This window comes from Microtus pennsylvanicus, chromosome 14 (assembly GCF_037038515.1).
Source record: "Microtus pennsylvanicus isolate mMicPen1 chromosome 14, mMicPen1.hap1, whole genome shotgun sequence".
Classification (NCBI taxonomy): Eukaryota; Metazoa; Chordata; class Mammalia; order Rodentia; family Cricetidae; genus Microtus; species Microtus pennsylvanicus.
In genome coordinates, this window is record NC_134592.1 from 33,329,342 (window position 1) to 33,343,262 (window position 13,921).

The window sequence follows — 13,921 nt, forward strand, 5'->3', positions numbered from 1 at the left end:
TACCCCAATAGCAAGTTATCTGTAGGGACGGCCTCTCTTAATGACATTCAAATATAACATTCCCATGTAATTACCAACCCGCATTAAAGCAGTTCTCAAGGGTGCCACAAAAAAACCTGCGCAGTCATCACCAGGGAGACTGGAGGACATAGGGGAAGGCCCAGCCTAGCCAGAAATATGGAGGGGAACTTAATCACTGTAATTTAAGTTTTGTCACCGAGTCCCAGGTACAAGCTCTTTTACGCACTGTCAAGAGAGCTCCACACTAATTGCTGGCCCTGTCTTCAGAGGACAAAAACACTCTATTTTGCTGTGATTTCAGCTTCCCCAGCCATGCACATTTGTGGCTTAGTCTTCTCTCCCTCTAGAAAGGGGAGGCTGCTACAGCTCACACTAGCCAGCTCACTCTGCCAAGACCAACAGACCCAACTTACAAAGCATGCCTGTTTACCGGAGTCTAGAAACCAGTGTGACTCAAGCCTCCGGTGGGTGGGATGCTCTGCCACCCTCCTCAAAGACCACATTCTTCTCTAACAAGTTTGACTTTCAACAGCCATCTATTTCTAGACAATGACTTCAATGATTCCACATGGCCCTCTGAAGCAGAAAATCTAGATAATCCTTTCTGAAGCTGTGGCAGGTCTGGTCAGCACAATGAAAACCCAGGTGCCTGCTTCTAGTGGTGGTGGTGTGGTATACTGTGGGGTGGGTATGAGAGAGAGAGAGAGAGAGAGAGAGAGAGAGAGAGAGAGAGAGAGAGAGAGAGAAAGGAGGATCCCTGGGAGTCACAGCAGTCTCAGTATTTTGTGGTCTGATACCAGGGTCCAGCTCCTCTCAACTGTGCTCTGGAGTCACACCATTCTAGACTGACTATCCCTTCCCAGCTCATATCCTGCTACCTCGGGTTAGACCAAGGATCTCTCTTCAGGTGGACTACTGTCTTTAGGAAAAGGTCCCCTTCTCAAATGAGCAACTAAAACCAAGGAAACAGAAATCTAGGTTTCTAGGAAGTGCTCAGTTCTGACACATTCTGAGGAACACTGGCAGTCTAGTTAATATGATGGAGCAGCCTGCAGGTCACTATTCTGCCAGGCTGTCTGTACTGCTAACAGCATTTGGGGCCTACTTTTCTGTTTTACTTTTCTAAACATATCCCTTACCCTTGTTGAGCCAAATATTCTAGCTCCTCAACTGCAGAACAATGGGCTCCTGAGGCCACTTTCTTTAGGTCACAGCGGCTTGAGGGCTATGCAGTTTCCAGCCCAAGGTAATTTTAAGATCTCCTAGTAAAATCAGAAGTTCCACCAACATGACTGCTCAAACACGGACTGTACAAGGAGGACACCACCAAAGATGCCAACTGCAGGAAGAAAAGTTCACCAGGCCTCCACCCTACACAAAGAACTACAGGTAATTAAGGGAAACTGGGAGTGGGAAAGGTGGCTTCCCCAGGGAAGAGCACAGTAAACTGCTGTCTAGTGACAAATGGCGGCCCTGAAAACATACATACATGTAACATTCTATCAACTGAACGGGTCAGTTAGGAATATATATGCAAATATGCATATAATAATTAAAGAAAAAAGAGGCCGCCAGGCGATGATGGCGCACGCCTTTAATCCCAGCACTCGGGACGCAGAGGTAGGCGGATCTCTGTGAGTTCGAGACCAGCCTGGTCTACAGAGCTAGTTCCAGGACAGGCTCCAAAGCCACAGAGAAACCCTGTCTCCAAAAACAAAAAAAAAAAAAAAAAGAAAAAAGAAAAAAAGAGGCCATGAATTTGAAGGCGTGGGGAGGCATATTGAGAGGGTTTGGAGGGAAGAAGGGAGACACATAACTAAAATACAGTCTCAAAACTAACATGCTAGAACGTGGGGAACGCCACAGCGAGCACAGCTGGCGAGCCACATCCAATCACACAGCCTCTACCTTAAAGAGAAGAGAGACGGAAAACCTCCTCGGCATGGACAGAGACACAAGGAGAAAGCTGAGTGCTAAACTGAATTAGTTAAATACAAGTAAAGTCGATGTCTTTTCCCACCAGGGTGGTCTGGGTTTTACTAGCAGGTTATATACATGGCTTCTTATTTGGAAAACTCAAAAGCCAAATGAGTCTCCACTGCCAGGTGGGGCAGCCAGGCTAGACAGTCACACACTGACCAGCAGCTTGCAACAGTGGAAGGAAAAAGGAGAATGACCAGAGATGCAGAGGCGTAGAGCAGAAACAGAGAGTCCATTACACCGTGGATTTTAGGAACAGAGAACAGCACTGCTTTTGCTTAGTGGAGTGGGGACCGAGCACACTGGAGGAGTGTGCTTCCCTTGTGGAAAGGGCATGCTGCACCTTAGCTACGCTTTTCTGATGAGCGTCTCCACCATCAATGCCTCACTGTCAGGAGCCAGTAATGGAAGCATGGGATAAGCAATGGGCCAGGGCGTGAAGCTAGGAAATGATGTGCTGGGCTCTAAGGAAAAGCTACCAATCTTAGGAAAGACCACTTTGTCTAAAAAACATAGTAAAGACTTTCAAGTACCTTCGAAAATCTGTAGCACTCTATATTCATTATGTATCAATGCTGAAAATCAAAATTAGAAAACTCTAATTCTGGAACACAGTTAGGGAAATTAAAAAAAAAAAAAAGCAGCTTTACAGTGAATATATCTGCAACATTTTCTCCCAATCTGAAATAACACACTAAGATTGCTGAACTATTTTGCTGAGAAATCATGGCATAAAATATAACAGTATATAAAAATACAGTGTTTATAAACAAATGCACACAAACTCCAGTGCCCCCGAGGCCATCAGCGTACACTAAAGTGGGGGAGGTGGGGACCCCAAGGGCAGACTTGGAGGGCACTGACCTGGTGTGTGACGCAGCATCATTTATGCTGAAGGTGCTGTTCTCCCTGGTCAGAGGACTTGAGCCGCCCTGGCTCTTGCTGTGGATGTCCAGGCTCAGAGAGGACTCTGCTTTCCTGTCCATGCCATGGCCCTCGGTGTCTAGGGTCCGATCTGCCAGGGAGAGCACTTCGCTGGAGCTGTGCCACAGGGGTGCCACCTTCTCTTTGCCTGGCCCCGAACGAGGCGACGAGGTGGCGGCCCCCAGGGAGGCCGTGCTGCCGTGGCTGAGGCCGTAGGAGGTGGTATCGATGCCACTGTCAGCAGAGGTGCCCTGCAGGTAGTTGTAGCTGTTGAGTTCAGATTCCGTGCGGTCGCCGTCATACCACTTCTCGTCACTGTGGGCACTCGATGCATTGCTGGAGAGAGTGTTGCTGCTCGAGTGGCTGGAGTAGTGGCTGTCAGACTACAAAAGAAGCAAGCGTCACTCCCGTGCAGGGGTCGCACCCTCAACACAAGAATCACAAGGCTGGCTCTCTGGCGTGTGTCTAATTAAAGAGCTCCATTAACAACTGAAAATAAGTTAAAGGGCCTGGGAACAGCACTTGAACTGATGGGCTCAACTTGGTGCCCCTGGCAGAGACGGCACATGTCCACCAAGAATTCATTTCCCATTATTTCTCTTAGGCTAACACAATAACACAATAGTATGGAGATCACTTTAATGCAGAAAAATAAAGGCTGTCATTGACATCTTTACTATCTTAACATAGAAAGGAAATGACATTTCCAAAGGGCTTATAATTAGAAAGTGTACTTGACTCCAGAAGCCATACTCAGTAGCTAGCAAGCAGAATCCAAGATGAATGAAGTCCCCAGTCAGCATCTGCTTAGGAGACAGCTTTCCAACCAGTGCTGAAAGTTAAGATCTACCCAGAGATGTCAAGATGATTCAATAAAGGGGAAAACTAGTCTCATCTATAAATGGTGCTGAAAAACTGGACCAACCAACCAAATACAAAAAAAACAAAACAAGAAGTTTTTGAATCCTTACTGCACAGAAACAAAAACTTAAAGAGACACTGAAGACCTAAATGTACAAGCTAAACTTTTTAAAACACGAGACAAAAACAGGTGTTAAAGCTCTGTAACCATGGGCGACACCAGGGTTTCTTAAACAGGAAACCACAGGGACAACAAACATGTAAACTGGATTTTATCAAAACTAAAATGCAATTAAAATGGAGTGACAGGCGAACAGGAGCCTCTGAAAAGACGACACTTAGATGTCACAACCACATGGGAAGGTGCTCAGTGTCACGGCCGTGGGGAAGTGCAGAGCAGAGCACAGTGAGGACTTCACACACAGAACACCTCAAACAAAACAGTGGGCTAAGAGGGGAGTATTACTAGGAATGGAAACTGGGGTGGTAGCTATGGTAAAACAGCTGCAATTCCATTCTTGATGGAGACTCAAGGGAGAGAAAAATGAAGATTCACAAAAATATATGCATGAGTGTTTATAGCATTAATCACAATAGACAAAAGTAGTCTCAAACCAAGTGACCATAAACTTATCAATAGATGAAAAATAGAATATACATTATATACACACACACATATACATACACATACACAGATGGCCACAGATCATGATTCATTCAAGTGCAGTTACTCAAAGTAGATTAGCAGTTCCCTGGATCTTAGAAAGGACAGGGAATTGGAGGTGACTACTAAACAATACAGGCTTCCAGAGTTATGAAATGTTCTGCTATTAGATCATAGTGTTGACTGGACAACTCTTTGAGCATGTGTACATTATCATAAATTACATTTATTTATTTAGGTGTTGTTGAAATAAGAGCAGCAGGGCTGCATCCCCAGCACCCCGCCGTTTGCACCGCTAGCTTTACCTGAAATAATTACACGGAAACTGTATTCCTTTAAACACTGCTTGGCCCATTTCTATGTAGCCTTTTCTCAGCTAACTCTCGCACCTGGCCTAGCCCATTTCTAATAATCTGTTTAGCCCACGAGCTGGCTTACCAGGAATGATCTTAACCTGCATCTGCCTGGAGTGGGAGAATCATGGCGACTCACTGACTCAGCTTCTTTCTCCCAGCATTCTGTTCTGTTTACTCCTCCCACCTATGTTTTAACCTATGAGGGCCAAGCAGTTTCTTTATTGCTTAACCAATGAAATCAACAGATTGATATGACACTCCCACATCAAGGTATGGGCATACATATGCTACAATAAGCGTGTGGAGATCAGTATACAATTTGTTGGAGTTGGTTCTCCCCTTCCACCATGTCAATTCTGGAGGTTGAAGTCATGTCAGCAAGCTTGGCAGCAAGTGCCTTTACCTGTTGAGCCATCCTGAGTCTTTCTGAATATTAAAAACCACTAAATCGTAACGCCCTGCGAGGAGATACTTACTCAGCCTGTGAGGTGATACTTAAAAGGGAGGGAGACAGGAAGCTCAGCTACTAGCTGGAGACAAGATGAGGAGAAAGCACCGTGGTGCATCCGCTGGTGGGGGAGGAGAAACCCTTCACTAGCCAAGAGCAGGGCGGGAAGACACCTGTTTGACCTTGCAGGGAAACCCTTACCATGGAAAGCCGCCATCTATCATTTTACTAACGGGACTCTAACTTTTTTCAGTAACAAGTACTGCTCATCTTATTTCACTTTAGAGTCTTGTGGCGGCCCAGTATGCTGCCCAGGCTGCACACTGCTAACTCTGCCTTCTGAGTGCTAGGGTACCAGGTGTGTGCCATGCCTGGGAATTGGGGCACTCCTCCGGCTTTGTCCCTGAGCTGCCATCTTGGCGCCCCAGCCACAGGTGGCTTCTGAACCTCAAATGTGCTTGTCCTGAGTGAGAGTGAGCTGAAATATATCTGAGATTTCCTAAAAGCCAGAAAGTAAGGATAGGCAAAACTAATTTAAGTAACATACTTGATCTCACCAATGTATCCCAAATACTATTTATTAGGTACTCAGTATAAAAACTGATAATGAGAAAGGGAAAATTCAGATTGGTTCAAATATCAATCATATACAAGTAGAGTTGTAAAGAACATGGATCCTAGCAAATCTACAGAGCAAAGTCTAGGACACACAGACTTGCTTGGTTTTTAGCTTCAATATTCCTTTCTCTGGAAGAAAGCTGGAAGAAACTGTGAGATCCTCAAAGTCAGCAAGCATGAAATGGAGAATTTCTCCATCCCAACAAATGACCCAAATGCAAATACACTTTCCACACAGAGACAAAAGGAGCAGGCAGGGAGTGAATAATAACTTGCAAAATATTTTGTGTACCCAAAGATAATGAGAAACCATGTTAGAACAGAGACAACATATGCCACGGCAAACAGGAGAGTCAGCAGGGCTGTGGTCACTGCGGGCTTGCCCAGGTCTGTCTGACCTGGCCTCACTCAACCCCCAGCTACGTGGAGGGTAGAACCTCTTTGCTGCACAGCTCTCCTTCTAACATCAGGACCTTTTCTGATACCTGAACCTTCTCCTCAAGACCTGTGGGGATGCAGATCTACTCCTCAGGATAAAGTTTACATTAAAGCAACTCAGAATCTGGGCTGTGCAAACCCCAAGTGCTAGGTACCTTGTCTTCTGCCACAGAGTTGGGGTGGAGCAGGTAGGTACCATTTTTGAGTTACAGGAATCACAACACATTGCTGGAAATCAGTTATTTCATTACGCTTACAGTGAACTTACATGGCCTTGTTTGTTTGGAGACAAGTGAACCACCGGATCCTGCCGAATTAATCTCCCACTGGGGCTGTCTCGGAAAGCAGGCAGCACCTTTGATACTGCTGGGAGATGGCATGTAGGCTCTGGAACACAGCACAGGAAGTTAGGGTACAGACACTAAGCAAAGTACAGCTGCCACGTGGAGATGGCCTGCCACCCATCTCTCAGGGCTCCCTGACCAGTCAACTCTGGGCACCAGCAGCAAGCTTGTTAGGAGTCTACACTAGAGACAGCATGTCAGAAACTAGGTGACTGATGAAGAAAGCTTGAGCTGGTGACATGTCACATCATACATATTAGCACAGCCAAGTGCCACCAAACCAAAGGCCATGAATAACGCAGCAAAGTTTGGAACTAACTATTGCTTTGGGGAACTTTCAGAATACATGGTTAAACTCATGAATTATTCACTGCAGTGAGGCAGACCTAACTTTGTGTCCATTCCCTAGACAGGCACAGATGCAATCACTGTACTTACCGTGACAATTAGGGAACATTCTGCCTGTGGATTCATGCTGCCCGAGGACAAAAGAACCGAATCCCTGAGGTCCTCTATAACTCTAAGCTGAGCATGGCAGACCAGACACACAGCAGCTAGTTTACTTCAAATGATCGTTTCCTTTTGGGGGCCACAATGGCAGTCAAGATAGGGCCCCCAAAACAAGAGGCAGCGATTTACCCCGACTGCCTAGAGCTAACAGCAAGAATTATGGACTTCACCAGCACCCGTCTTGACCTGCAGAGGACCAGGCAGCCTGTTCTGGAGTGACTCGACACCATTCCGGGGGCAGTGAGGCAGAAGCAAACATCCATGCAGATGAGTGAGCCTGTGAGCCCAGCAGAGCCTGCTGCACTGTCACAAGAACCACATCGCAGCGCACTGGGAGCAGGGATGGATGCATCTACCCAGCAGATACCGGTTACAACCACTCCAAGTCTGGGGAGGTCAACTCTATGGATCACATACTAAGCCAGGAAAAACCTAACTTACTCTTCATATATTTTCCCTAGGATGGCTGTCAGGTATGTCTAACCTGAGGTCTACAGGACACATGGAAACTGAGGACGGCTATAAATGTAACCAACAAGAACATAAAACAGTAAACACTATAGGATTTTCCTCTCCCTCTCTCACAACAGGGTCTTACTATGCAGTCCTGGCTGACCAGGCTGGCCTTGAACACACAGAGATCCCCCTGCTTCTGCCTCCTGAGCACTGAGATTGAAGGTGTGCACCACTATGCCCAGCCACATCATTATAGGATTTTCCCCCCTTTTCTTTATTTTGTAACCTGACCAAGTAGCTTTTGAGTGTGACCTTCACAGATAATAAATTTTCAATTGATTTCAGTTGGCAATTTCAATGCCAAAAAGGTGCTGGACATCAAACAAGCCCTGGATTCCTTATGATGTGACAATTAGGGAAGGCTGGCTTGTTCTCCTGGAATGCTGGGATCCCTAAAATAAGAAATGTTCTTCAGCATTTTGGAACAGGATCGCACTCTGTAGCCTGTGCTAGCCTGGAACTCACTTTGTAGCCTAATAGAGCTTTGAACTGATGACATTCTCCTGTCGGCCAGCCCCCATGCCCTAGTTTGGGATTAAAGGTATGGTCCCCATGCCTACCTAATGGATTTGGGAGAAGAAAAGTCATCAAATATACTTCGCATGGTATAGTGAATTCTTTCCAGGCCAGCTCTAGGGGCACCTGACTATCAGTTTGATTTAAAGCTATATTGTACTGGAGGTATGCACCCCAGTATACTCAGGGGATCCATCCAAATTCACACTGGCATCATGAGCTGTGAAGATGCACTACACAGAAGGAGATGCAGGAGGAAGAAGACTGGAGAGCACTTCATATGAGGAGATGAAGAGGATGTAACTATTCTTCTGGTCCCCAGACGTTCTGATTCCAGTGGAAGTGGAAGCACGGCACTGGACATACAAAGGTTTGCTGCAGCCTTGGTCAGAGTTTGCACTGGGAGCCAGAACAAGGCACTGATCATATGGATGTTACCATCCCAACAGAACCAAAATACACGGGACTAAAGACATCTGTAGGGAGCAGGGAGCAGACAGAAGATGCTCAGGTTTTCTGAGTTGGGGTGGGTGGGACAAGACTGGGAGTGACAGATGGGCTCAATAACAAAGCACACTGGAACAAAGCCTGTCTTCAGGACCTAGGAACCACACTTCTCTTCATCAACTTTCATGTATTTACATGGGCACAGTCATTTGCACAGGCAAACCTATTAACCATTAGGTCTTCTTTGCCTTAAATGTTTGTTTCAGGCATGAAATGTACATCTCTTTATTCCATAACAATGCTTTCATAAAAAAGAAAAAGGACTTCAGGACGGAGGCACAGGATGACAGGACACAACCAAGTTTCTGATGTACGAATTAGATCGGCATCAAATTTTTGGTCTATCTATTAAAGTTTAATCACTGAGATGACAAAAACTTCATTGTCACAAGCAGTGTTCACAGTGCCACTGGAGACAGGTTTCTCCTCCGCATCCTCAGAGGGATATGTACCCGAACAAGGCCCCACTGAATCCACTCCATTCTGCCGTTCTGTTAAGGAACCTGAACAAGGCCCTACTGAACTCACTCCATTGTGCCGTTCTGTTAAGAAATTTTCTTAGTTGACAGTCTATCAGTGGAGGAGAAAGCATTTTTTAAAATGTCCACCAGGCAGGGGAGGGTATCTAACCAAGATTAAATGTGAACAAACAAACATTCAGTCTCTTCCTGCCTGTACAGAGATTTCTTTCTCTTTAGAAGTCAACATTAAGGATAATAATAATCTTCCCAGTGACAAGGCAAAACTAAGGAACCGACCCACCCAAGCAAGGTCCCGAGGACACAAGAGCTTCAGCAGACTGGCCATTAAACAGAACCCCTGGTCACTCCAGCTGACGTTTGGGGTCATGAGCAATAAGCAGAGATCAGTTCTCACGCACACTTACTAACCAGGGCATCCTTTACAACTCCATGTTTTGACAATATCAAGAGGTACCTTGCTCTGAAAGACTAACATAAATCACATACTTACCCATCTGGTCGGCAATGCTGTCCTCACTTCTTTGCCAGCTGGGTGTGGATTTTCCAGTGACAGCAATATCTGACTGAGTGTTCTGCCTGTCGATGGAGGCTGGGGATCTTCGGCTCACCCCAAACCTGTGGTGATTCCCAAGCAAAAGCAAGACACATCAGAATCTTTACCCACAAGGTGGAGTCCTGGTTCTGATGACAGGTCTTACCAGTTTCTGCCTGCACGTCTGTGCATGTAGAAATATCTCTCTGCTCAGGGAGGCAGGCCTATTATTGAAATCAAGTGGTAACTAGGGCAAGGAGCTTGCTAACGAAGACCCAGAGAGTAAGAAACCCAGGTCCACCAGCCCACATAGCCAAGTTCAGACTTCCATTTAGCACCATCCCACTTTACATCACTCATACACAGCTGCTGAACAGTACATCAGGGTGTGTGTGTGGGGGGAGGGGGTGTCTCTTAATTCAGTGAGGCACTAAATCATTAAGTTACTCTTGGATCAATTATTTTCTGAGCAGTGTACTCTATGATCAGAAATATTTACTGCAGTAAAATATTTAGGAAATTATCTTCCTAGTTGCTGTGGCAAATGCTGCTTGGTTAGAAGCACCTATGTAAGGCTTACTGTGAAAAACCATCTTATACGTGCAGGCAGTCCAAGAGAGAAACCTTGATTTGTAAGAATATTAGGGAAACAGAGATTCACAAATCCGCTTTCTCTCCCCGAAGCAGTGAGAACTCTTAACACTGACCCTTCGGTCCTATTCTAAATGTACACCAAAGGAAGGCTTTTCAAAAACAGGGTAAGGATGCCAGTTAGACACAGATTCCAGTCTCACTTTCCTCCCCCCACCCTTTGGTAGCAGAGGAAATTAAACTTTCTCCATCTCAGAATTTAAAGGAGATAGTTTTTTCTATGTTCAATTAAGTAAATACCAATACACTTTAGTTCTGCCTTGAAAAACATTTCACTTCTTACACATGTGTGTCAAGAGAACCTAAGACAAACATCTTGTCCCTGAGGGAATTAGATAAAAAGGTCTAAATCTCACACTGGGCCTCATTTTAGAGGGTCTTGTAGGAGACACACTTGATGTTTGAGGCCCTGGTGGTCGCTGAAAGCAGTTTAAAGCAACCACTCGGCTCACACAGGACACACTCAGTGGCCAGGCATGCGGTCACCTAAGCTGCCACTTCCCTACAGGAGGCTAGCACCTCTCAAAGAAACTTCTTCACAATGAGCTGGAATCTGCTCCCAGTCGCCATCACAGACAAGTATTATCCCTCACTAGGGGCTCGCGGTTTTCCATATCAGCTACAACACTAATGTCTCCACTTACTTTGCTGATATACTTTTAGAGGATATCACAGACAGAAAGATTTTATTATTGTTAGCTCATTTACATTTCAGGGCTGCAATAATGATGAAGGTATGCTGACTTCTTCATTGCAAAGGCAAATCATACCATTTAAAATCTAATTTAAATAAGAAATAATTAGTTGGGCTTGTGGTACGATATGATAAGTGACTCACAACCTCTCTGCAGGGACTGATGAAGAAAAGCTAAAATTATTTTCTAGTCATCATGGAAGCAATTACAGTAAGATATGTGCACTTCAAACAGGCTACTGGGGAGACAGCAAGGTGGAGAAGGCGTATTCTAGAGTGCTTTTATCACCACCTTCTCTTAATATAAACATTTAACACAACCAGCAAAATATTCATATTCAATATGAAAAACAATGGAGGAGCCGGAGGATGGCTCAGCGGTTAAGAGCTCCGATCCTCTTCCAGAGGACTTGAGTCTGATTCCCAGAACCCACATGGCGGCTCACAACCATCCATACCTCTATTTCCTGGGGATCCGATGCCCTGTTCTGACCTCCAAGGGCACCAGGCATACATATGATACATATACATATATAAAGGAAGAACACGCACACATACAAATAAATAAATCTTTTTTAAAAACCCAACAGAATACTATCATAGTGGAGAAATCTTAGGAAAGTAATCAAATCACAAGTCCATCTGTCAATCAGTCTTTGGGAAAATGCAGACCAAAACCATTCGACTTTTCGGTGGTTCAGGTTCTTTCTCAGAGACAAGAGAGAGAACACACAGCTCGGTTGGTTCTCTTATTCTGGGCAGAGGCAGCTTGTGTGTCTTGTGTGTGCTATTCTATATTTCTGTGCCCATGACTTCAAAGCCCTGATATTTGAGCCTCCTAACCCAAAGTGAACTTTAAAATAAGATACAGTTCCTTCCCTTTTAAAATTTTGTTGTTTTCTAGTGACACTGGAGACAAAACCTAGGGCCTCCTGCTAGCTGAGCGTGCTAATCTGGGCTACAGCCACAGCCTGCACTGGGAGCTTTGTCAGTGCAAATGCTTACTTTTGGGTATTAGTGTCAATGAGGAATAAAGAGAAAACAACTAGTTGGTTGTACGCCCTTAATCCCAGAACTCCCAGAATTTGGGAGGCAGACACAAGCAGAACTCTGAGTTTGAGGCCAGCCTGGTCTACAGAGTGAAATACAGGACAGCCAGGGCTTTCACAGAGAAACCCTGTATCAAAAAACCAAGTAACAAAAAAACAAAAACAAACAAACCAACACAGGAGTTTACAAGACAATTTTAAACATGGGGTGTCATTATCTGTCTATTAGCAGCAATATGAACTCCAGCGCAAGCAGGGTTTTTGCTGAGTTCACGTTGGAGGAAATACTAGGAAACTACAAAGTCCTTCTGACGACACTAAATGATACATGGATCATTTAGTGGAGAATGATGGAGAAACTGATGTTTTTTGACTTCGCTGCCGCACTGGTCATCTTATTCAGGTGCTCTGACCACTGGGACACTCTTCTATCAGGAGCATTAGCTCATCTTCCCTGCAGGTTGCATGGAGGTTTGTGAGGCCTGCCTGAAGGGATATCATTCTACATGTCTAAACGACTACTCTCCAGGGGACCAAATGGCATCAGACCTACCCTTCGGGCATGGACTTTTGTCTGTAGGTACCACCAGCAGAGCCAGTCTCACTGGATGAGGATAGGTTGCTGGGGGAGTTACGGCACTGGGATCTTGCCAAAGCCATGGATGACACTGTCACATAGATGTCCGAACCAGGAGACAGCCTGCAAAGTGTGAAGCAAAAACATGAAGTCAGCAACTCATAGAGAAAAAGCCCAAGGTGAGTGCATGGCAGAGGACGTCATAGAAACGCCACAAAGGCAGTGGCCTCGTGGAGATGCGAAAACAATTGAAGCTCACATGAGAAACCTCAGCTTAACACCATTTCTGAGGGAACAGCTGGAAAACGGACTTGCAGGGTGTGGAATCCACAAAACAATTACAGGGGGAAGGACCCAGAAAACACACATGCTTCCAAAAGCTGCCAGGATTCAATCAGGTGGAGTGCTATGCAGTCTCCAGGTCGGCAGAGCAGAGGATAAGGGAACCCCAGTGGCATTAACCAGCAGTTGGTTCCAGAGCCCCACACTGCCCATCGAGGGCCACTGCGAGAGCGTCCTTCTCGTGCCTGTTTTCCTAGCTCATTACTCAAAGTTCGCCATATTCCTGCCCTGACAACTGGTTTTTATAATTTTGGTTGATAGTAGCATCACACTAAGAACTTCCACGGGGAAAAATTCCTGGAATTGCACTGTAGGATTTTCACAGCAGGAATGTGCTGTCTTGGCCACAGCATACCAGTCAGCTGACTACTAAGGCAAGGCTGGAACTCTGTGGGCAGGACAGACAGATTCTCCCTCAAGGATCTCTACTCTAGTAGCCACAAGGACATCTGCCTGCTGACAACTGTGACCAGGCTTAGTAACAGTGAGCACCTGCAGATGCCGGGACTCCCCCAGTAGGGAGGGCTGCTCCCATGGGATAGCTGAGGAAGTGGGTTCTAAGTCATTCATCCCAGGCCCCATAGGCTGTGTTTTATGTGAGCTGCTGTCCAGAGAAGGCAGGGATGGCTTCTACTAATGTATGGGTTTGATACGGTCAACAGACTTCTAATGAGAATCCATTCAGTTTCAAGCAGAGTGGAAACCCTGGGCCAGAACCTGGCTGATGGAATAAAGCTATTTTACAGTGAGTCTACAGATGGGGAAGGAGTTTCGTTCAGAAGGTGGCAGAAGGGCTAAAAGAGCCATGCCAAGATGCTTTTCTAGTGGAGGCAGAGCAAGGACAACTGCTATGAGTCTAATTCCGAATTTATCCACGAGGCAGATCTGAGT

General features: G+C 45.6%; 1 protein-coding gene across 14 annotated transcripts in view; it reads right to left on the reverse strand.

Moving 5' to 3' along the window:
* The window catches only part of Sipa1l1 (signal induced proliferation associated 1 like 1), a 284,116-nt gene that overhangs the window by 25,431 nt on the left and 244,764 nt on the right, over positions 1-13,921 (reverse strand). For all 14 annotated transcript variants that reach the window (XM_075948065.1, XM_075948069.1, XM_075948061.1 and 11 more), the window contains 4 exons: positions 12,665-12,811; positions 9,676-9,800; positions 6,579-6,697; positions 2,866-3,308 (listed from right to left, as the gene is read on the reverse strand). In XM_075948065.1, the coding sequence (XP_075804180.1) occupies positions 2,866-3,308; positions 6,579-6,697; positions 9,676-9,800; positions 12,665-12,811 (834 nt within the window). The remainder of the gene's footprint in view (positions 1-2,865; positions 3,309-6,578; positions 6,698-9,675; positions 9,801-12,664; positions 12,812-13,921) is intronic.